Raw genomic sequence first — 8,835 nt, 5'->3', positions numbered from 1 at the left:
TGCATTCTGTGGCTATATATGACATGACAGTGAATTCTGTTATATATAGTTCATTCTATTATAATTACTATCTTCCTAAATGGTTAGCTCCTTGGAGAACAGATCCACTTTCTATTCAGCTTTGTATTCTTCTTGTTTAGAAACGTGACAGGACATACAGTAAACTCTCAAGAGAGGACAGAGGTAAGTGTGCAAAGAGTGACTGAAGGGCTAGAAGCACAGATATGAGTTTGGCCTCTGGGTTCATCGTCGTGAGAGCTTGACCAAGAACTGGAAGTGTTTAGGGAAGCACTTAAAATAGAGACTGCGGCGGGGCCTGCGGGCTGCAGCAGGTTTGTGCACAGCTGGGCGGGACCACGGGCGGCAGAAGGCTTGTGCACAGCTGGACGGGGCCACGGGCTGCAGCAGGTTTGTGCACAGCTGGATAATGGTCATGGCCCGCTGTGGAGCAGCCCCAGAGCAGACGTACAAGGCTGTTCTGTTGATGTGGGCCAACTTGACAGTGAGAGGAAACAGCCCCTTCTCTTCTCGGGAGACATTGTAGCCTTCGGGTATGTCTCCTCTCTGCACGTCTTTCTCCACCGTGGAGTAATAGATCAGCATCAGGCCTTGTCCCGGGTCCTGCCGGTACCAGTACATGGCATTGTACCTCAGATTCTGTGCACACTGCAGGGTCACATCCTGTCCAGCCCCAGCGAGGCGGAATGGCGGCATCTGGTAGATTTCAGCACTGGTGGGTCCTGTGGAGTAAGGATGCAAAGGCTGGGGACAGTGCCCGGAAGCAATGCCAGACAGGGTCTGCACACCCAGGACAGGGATTTATTGACTGGGTGGGTGTTGGACTCACCTGCTCCCAGGAGACAAAAGGCCACATAGCAGAGGACCTGGCTACCCATGGTGGGAATACGGTCTGTGTGAGTTTGTGTCTGTGGGATCTCGGGTGCCCCCTGTCTCAACACACAGAATTTGTCACAGCTAGGAGATGACTCTCACAGCTGGTGTTGTCCACGAGGAGGTTAAGACTCAGAGAGATCAAGTTAGTTTCCTTCTGTCTACAGAGTTCTTTACATCCGTTCCAAATGGACAAGCGCTCGCAAGGCGAGACCGAATCCCCCATTTCCTGGTCAGTGTCACACTCAGAATGCCATGGCCCGTACACCAGCTGTGAAGAGCACTGGGAAGAGACATAGCTACAGTTCTCAGAGTCTATTGCCCGCCTGTCAGCTGCTGTCTCCTACTGATGCTGTTAAGTAAGGAAACAAGAAGGGGTTCTGGTGGTTTGTTGTTATAGAAGAAGGCCAATTCTTTCCACCCTCTGCACTGATCATAATTGATACAGTAGAGGTGGCGTGGAGGCTTCCCCGGTAATTTCAGTGACAGCAATGGGCCCCTGGCCCCGCTCCCCTGGTGGTGGTGGATTCGAGCAGGGATTTAGACAACCCCTGGCTTTCAGTCCTGACGCTGCCGTTTAGCAGCTCTGTCACCTTGAGCAAGTCTCTGAATCTGTTTGATTTTATTTCTTGCCTGTGAAATGGGTATAATAAGTATCAGCTTATTTGTTTTACAAATACTAAATGTAGAACAGTTCTCAACACGGAATAGTCACCACGGTCGTGTTTGCCATTATTCGTTTCTGGACCTTGTGTTCTAATGCACAGGATTTAGAAAGTTAACACTATGTCCCGGAAAATTAGACGTTTACTGACCTCTAGGATTGGACCAGCTAAGTAAAATGTCATTTCCCAGCATTGTGTTGAAATGTATACAAAGAGATGAATTCATTAAAGAATGCTGTTATTTTGGTGGGTAAGTAATTTGTTTTCTTTTTAGGCCTGAGATCATCTGTGATAAGACACATGCCAGATGAGATTTGTGTTGGAAATCCCTTGCTTAGAAAATGTTGAACTGTTGCTGCCCCCTCGTGGAGAAAGTGGGGACAGAGAGAGGAAGTGATGTAATGATCTGGAATGCAGCTCATAGGCAGGCGCAGCAGTCTGGGCAGAACGTTGAGTGAGAATGCTTTCTGACAGCTCGCTCCCCTGTGCTGGGGTCAGAGCTTTGGGTTGTCAATCCCAGCTGGACTCATTCTTCAACCAGGGGTTCTTAACTTTGTGGGTCCCATGGACCCCTGTGGCAAAGTGGTGAATCCTAAGGCCCCCTTCTCAGAAGAATATTTTAAACCCATTAAACAGAATTAAACCCATTAAACCCATTAAACAGAATACATAGTACTACAAAGGAAATCAAGTACTGTGAAATGCGGTTAGCAAAATACTTTCAAAGAAATTTATGGTATATTAGTGTGATTATCTATAAAATTAATTTGATAAAATCGATCCTGGTGAGTCTGCAAAAAGCCATGATTTCAAAGTAGTGGTGAGAGGAAATGACATTTACTTGGGGGACTGTGAGGAGAAAGTACCTGCGACTTTCATACCGACTGTAATGTATGCCGAGATCTCTGATTCCTGTGACTGACTTTGTCGCAGGTACTAAACCTTTTGGAGAGAGGGCGATATTCCATTTTCTAACGGCCATGCTGGTTACAAGGCTGCAAAAGAGGTCAAGATGTTACTGAAATGCACACATAAAATGGGCACTTCTTATTGCATGTGTGTTATTACATTGCTTTTAAAAGTTGCATTAGAAAAAGTAAATAAAATGACTAAGAGTTGCGTGACGGTAGCATTCAGAGGGAGGGGGTGGCTGAGTTTCTGCTAAGTTTCTGGCACAGGACAGCTGGAAGGACATCCTGAAACCCTCCAGGTGGCTCTGGGTCTGGTTCCAGGTGACCAGCGTCCAAATAATAGACAGTTCACCTGCCAATTTTCCTTATTCCTATAGGCACACCTTTGGCTGATCACAGCATTACATATGTTTATAGAGATTGTTAAACTCCGTCACGCTTATGAAAATGAAAAGGTCTCTTGGGTCTCTCCACTGCAGATGTCCTAGGAACTGGAGAATCTGGGGCCCCTTCGCACACTCTGACTTCCTCCTTGGCTTTGGGCCCCATCAGCTGTAGTCAGCACCCCTTCCTGCTCGCCTGGAGTTGGCAGTTACACTTTCTTCCTTCTGTTCATACCCTTTCAAGTCGGGTCTCTGAGCGCTCCTACCCACCTGATACACCACTTCTTTCCTGGGCTGGGTCCACGTGCGTTTGTGTTCTAAGAAAAGCTGGCATTCAGCACTGTGGACTGGCTGCTGGCGCAGAAATAGAAAGCCGAGTCCCTGGGCTCAGTAGACAGAATTTCCAGGCTGCAGGGTAAGTTTTTGGGACACTGAGCTTTAAGTCGCTCATTGATCTCTTCTGTTTTATCAAGAATGTCTTTGTTCTGAAGATAGACCAAAAACTTGAGCTCTTCTCCCAGCTTCTGACGATACCAGAAAACATGAGTATGTCCTTTTATGGGGACACAGTCCATCTTTGCTTTCTGTGCTTTTCCTTTGACCAGATGTCCAGGACTCTGGGTGACCACAGTGTCCACGGAGCCTGTGGAGGATGAGACAGAGAGTGGGGACCACACCCAGGAGGCAGCCTGGTACTGCAGGTGCAGGAGAGCATCCTGACCCTGGAACCCGAGTTCCCAGCGGGACCCTACCTGCTCCCCAGACACAAAGGGCCACACAGCAGAGAAGCGCTAGGCACATGGTTGGCTCAGGAAAAAGGCAGTGACTGGTGGCCACACTCATCGCAGCCTCCTTGTGACAGGACACGGTCTCCTCCCATAGGCCTCACGGTCCCCAAGTGCACAAGACTGACACATTGCAGGGGAAGTGGGAGGCAGGGGGAGCTGGTGACAACCAGGAGTGTGAATGTCAAGTGGCTTTTATATTCCTTGTCCCTTTCTCTGCTCTTTCACTGGTTTTGTTATAAAATCACTTACATATCATATATTTATTTGCATGGTTAACCTGTTAAATTGGCGACTCCCTCCTCCCGTCCCCCTCAGACAATAAGTCCTACAGCTTGGGGAATCATGCATAGCCCTTACTGTGTATGTAAAACCATGCAGCAGCTCCTTGCACTAACAACTTAAATGTTCAATATACCAGATAATATTTATAACAATCACCAGTGCATGTAGGGAAACAATAACATGAGTTCTCTTTCCTGAACCAATCGGCCTAGGAACTAGGTGATCGCAGAGACTGTCAGCCTCTGTGTGATTCCTTCAGGTTTCATTGCTCCTCTTTCTCTATTCCCAGAAACCTCTAACCTTAACGTTCTATTCTCATTCACTTGTTTTTTGACTACGGTAGGCTTTAGCGCTTAAGTAAAAATCTGTCAAGTATATATCAAGTCATGTGGCATGTCTTTGAAATTTATCTAAGGGAATCATTGTGTTCATTTTTTTCTGACGTTTTCAGTTTTTATTCAACACTATATGAAATTAAAATATCGATGCTTATAATTTAAGGTAATTGATTTTGACTAATATGTGGCATTCCATTCAATTACCCAGTAGAATTTATTATTCATTCATGAATTGGTATATACCACTTTTTTTCCTACGTGTTTATTGTACTAAGAACAGGACTGCAGTTTTGTATGTTTCTTTGCAAACCTCAATGCAGCACTGTCCCTACACCTGGAGCATAACGATACCCATAAGGTCACACAGTCAACTGTACATAATTTACAAAATGCTTTCCAAATTAACCAAGCCTACGAAGTGGTCAACGGTTCTTGGGTGTCGGAACATGCTCCACCTCTAGAACTCAAGTGCTGTTGAATGTGTTTTTAATTTCTTTCCTATTTTTTTAGTTAAAACAGACCTCACTGTGCTTTCAGTCTGCATTTTTCTGATGACGAAGGCAGTAAAATGTATTTTTTTAAATTTTTTTTTTATTTATTCATTTTAGAAAGGAGAGAGGGGGGGAGCAAGAAGGTGGGGAGGAGCAGGAAGCATCAACTCCCATATGTGCCTTGACCAGGCAAGCCCAGGGTTTCGAACAGGCAACCTCAGCATTTCCAGGTCGACGCTTTATCCACTGCGCCACCACAGGTCAGGCCAGTAAAATGTATTTTTAATATTTATAGGAACCACAGGGTTTTCTATAAATGGCCCTTTGCCCTGGTTTCTTGTTGGTCGATCAGCTATTACTTCTTATGGCAGTTCTTTAGAGATTCCGGATAACAAACCTGTATCAAACCAAGTGGTGTGTGTTGCTCGCATATCAGAGTCAGGAAAACAGTCCAGGTTTATACTTTCCATATCAAGAATCCCTTCCTGTTACTTGGCCACTTTCTGCACACACACACACAAGCGCACACACACACAAGTGTCTCCCTCAGAGGGGCTGTGGTTTCTCCCCAACACCTCCTTCCTCACGGCTCCAGGGGACAGTGGGTGGGGACGGGGGGCAGAGGTTCTTGCTTGGGCCTCTGATCAGGGCCCAGCGCTGTGTCACTGGCCCCACAGAGGTAGAGGCTGCTGTCTGCAGGGTGCGCCTGCGCCACCGTCAGAGCTGAGAATGTCAGGTTCGGATGGCTGATGGGGAACATGGTCTCATTAAAGCCCTGTTCATAAGTCACAGAGGTGCCCGAGTTAGATGTTGCTATCGGTGTGAGGCCCTGTTCAGGGAACTGACGATACCAAATTACAGCTCTGGCCTGGAAGTCCACTGCCCGGCACTGGATGATCAGGGGGGTCCCACGCGCACGGATGGCCCTGCGTGGGTGCTGAGAGATGACACCGGGGAGCCCGGAGCCTGCAGAAACAGAGGTGAGACACGTGAGGAGGCCACAGGACCCATCCCTCGTGGCCACAGGTGGGGACTCACAGCCTCTCCCCTCACTTTCCCTCGGAGCCCAGAGTCCTGTGTTTTTAGTGAAATCTTCCTGTCAGACCCCCAGATTCACAGCCCCCCTCCTGTAGCTCCTGATTGGTGACTTCTTCCTCCACCATTTCCACTCCAGACAGATGTCCCCAATCACTGTGGTCAGCATAAAACATCCCCACTCTCTGGCCACCATTTCACACATGACAACACGCACACACCCTTGGCCCAGCCACTCAGAGGAGGAGGCTCGTACCAGACTCCAGGAGCAGCAGAAGCAGTAGCATCCTCAGGAGCTGGCCTCACCACCCTGCTCTCAGGACAGGGGGACCCTGCTCCACACCCATCACTGCTCCACCCCTAGGGTGGGTGACAGGGTATATAATCCCACTCTGCTCTCTGCTGCCACCTGGTGGTCACCTGTGCCAATGCTGCGGGATCCATTGCTCTTTGTCCCTATCAGAGAACCACCCACTCCCTGCTGAATGGGGTCTTGGTAATGTCCTAATCAGACTCCTAATTTTATAGAGGACACACGGAGACCTAGATCATTGAAAGGTCTTAAAGGAGTGTTTTACATTCATATTAGAAAAGGCCATGTTTGTGTATTGAATGACATTAAGGTGGCTCTGAGTCTGGTTCCAGAAATGTGTAGGACCACACCCTGGCAGGGTAGCTCGGTTGGTTAGAGCATCGTCCTGAAGCACAAAGGTTGCCAGTTCCATCCCCTGTCAGGGCACATAGAGAAACAGATGTTCCTGTCTTTGTTCTGCTCTCTCCTTTTCTCTCTCTAAAATTAATAAAAATAAACATTAGGCCCTGGCCAGTTGGCTCAGGGGGTAGAGTGTCAGCCAGGCATGTGGAAGTCCCAGGTTCGATTTCCTGCCAGGGCACACAGGAGAAGCGCCCATCTGCTTCTCCACGCCTCCCCCTCTCCTTTCTCTTTCTCTCTCTTCCCTTCCTGCAGCCAAAACTCCATTTGAGCAAAGTTGGCCCGGGTGCTAAGGATGACTCCATGGCCTCTGCCTCAGGCTCTAGAATGGCTCCAGTTGTAGCAGAGCGTCGCCCCCTGGTGGGCATGCCGGGTGGATCCTGGTCAGGCACATGTGGGAGTCTATCTGCCTCCCTAGTTTTGACTTCAGAAAAATACAATAAATAAATAAATAAATACAGAAAATAAAATTAAAATTAAAAAATTATGTTGAGCCAGATGTCCAGCATCCAAATCATAGACAGTTGACCCACTCATTAACTTTATTCCTGAAGGTACAGCTTTGGCTGACCACAGCAGTACATATTTTTATAAAGATTGTTAGAACTCCGTCATGCTCATGAAAATGAACATGCATCATAGGTCTCTCCTCGGCAGATGCCCTGGAAACTGGGGAGTCCGAGCCGCCTCACATAGGTTGTCTCCTTCCCTGGCTCTGCCCCATCTGCTGTAGTCAGCACCCCTTCCTGCTTTCCTGGAGCTGCTGGTTACACATTCTTCCTTCTGTTTATGCTCTTTCAAGTCGGGTCTCTGAGCGCTCCTACCCACCTGACACACCACTTCTTTCCTGAGCTGGGTCTGCTTCGAGTTTGTGTTCTAAGAAAAGTGGGCATTCAGCACTGTGGACTGGCTGCTGGCGCAGAAATAGACAGCTGAGTCCCTGGGCTCAGTAGACAGAATTTCCAGGCCACAGGGTGAGTGTTTGGGACACTGAGCTTTAATTCGCACATTGATCTCTTCTGCTTTTTCAAGAATTTCTTCATTCTGAAAGTAGACCAAAAACTTGAGCTCTTCTTCCAGTTTCTGATGATACCAGAAAACATGAGTATGTCCTGTTATGGGGACACAGTCCATCTTTGCTTTCTGTGCTTTTTCTTTGACCAGTTGTCCAGGACTCTGGGTCACCTCAGTGTTCACGGAGCCTGTGGAGGATGAGACAGAGAGTGGGGACCACACCCAGGAGGCAGCCTGGTACTGCAGGTGCAGGAGAGCATCCTGACCCTGGGACCCGAGTTCCCAGGGGGACCCTACCTGCTCCCCAGACACAAAGGGCCACACAGTAGAGAAGCGCTAGGCACATGGTTGGCTCAGAAAAAAGGCAGTGACTGGTGGTTACACTCATCCGCAGCCTCCTTGTGACAGGACAAAGTCACTTTCCATAGGCGTCAGGGTCCCCAGGTGCACGAGACTGACACATTGCACGGGTAGTGGGAGGCAGGGGGAGCTGGTGACAACCAGGAGTGTGAATGTCAAGTGACTTTTAACTTCCTTGTCCCTTTCTCTGCTCTTTCACTGTTTTTTTTTTATATAATATCACTTATGCATCATTTATTTATTTGTTTGTTTAACCTGTCAATTTGGCGCCACCCTCTTCCGTCCTCCATCACAGAATGAGTGCTACAGCTTGGGCCATCGCTCATAGCCCTTACGTAAAGAATCAGGTAGCGGCTCCTTACACTAACAGCTTAAATGTGGAATATACCAGATAATATTTATGACAATTATGCAGTGCATAAAGGGAAACAATAACGTGAGTACTCTTTCCTGAACCGATCGGCTTAGGAAATAGGTGATCGCTGAGACTGTCAGCCTCTGTGTGATTCCTTCAGGTTTCATTGTTTGTTCTTCTCTATTCCTGGGAACCATAACTCTAAAGTTTCTATTCTCATTCACTTGTTTTTTGATTACTGGCTTTAGCACTTGGATAAAAATCTGTAAAGTATATATCATGTCATTTGGCATGTCTTTGAAATCTATCTAAATGGGTCATTCCTTTCATTTTTTTTCTCACGTTTTCATCTTTTATTCCACACTGTGTGAAATTAAAATATTGATGCATTAAATTTAAGGTAAGTGATTTTGACTAATATGTAGCATTTTATTCTCTCATTCAGTAGAGGTTTTCATCTATTCATGAATGGTATATAGTGCTTTTTTTCTACGTGTTTATTGTACTACAAACAGGACTGCATTTTTGTATATTTCTTTGCATACATAAATGTAAGATTTTCTGTCCAGTTGGCATTATAACCATCGCTTAGGGTCACACTGTGAACTTT

General features: G+C 47.1%; 1 gene segment (V, D, J or C); it reads right to left on the bottom strand.

Annotated features, from left to right (window-relative positions):
- Window positions 1–243: 243 nt before the first annotated feature.
- On the bottom strand, window positions 244–899 carry LOC136322622 (T cell receptor beta variable 19-like). The segment is given in 2 exon segments: window positions 244–740; window positions 848–899. Coding segments are annotated over 2 exon segments (546 nt in total).
- Window positions 900–8,835: the final 7,936 nt, after the last annotated feature.

The sequence above is a fragment of the Saccopteryx bilineata genome, chromosome 2 (genome assembly GCF_036850765.1).
Source record: "Saccopteryx bilineata isolate mSacBil1 chromosome 2, mSacBil1_pri_phased_curated, whole genome shotgun sequence".
Classification (NCBI taxonomy): Eukaryota; Metazoa; Chordata; class Mammalia; order Chiroptera; family Emballonuridae; genus Saccopteryx; species Saccopteryx bilineata.
The sequence above is the reverse complement of the archived record's forward strand: the minus strand, read 5'-3'. Positions and strand labels throughout refer to the sequence as shown.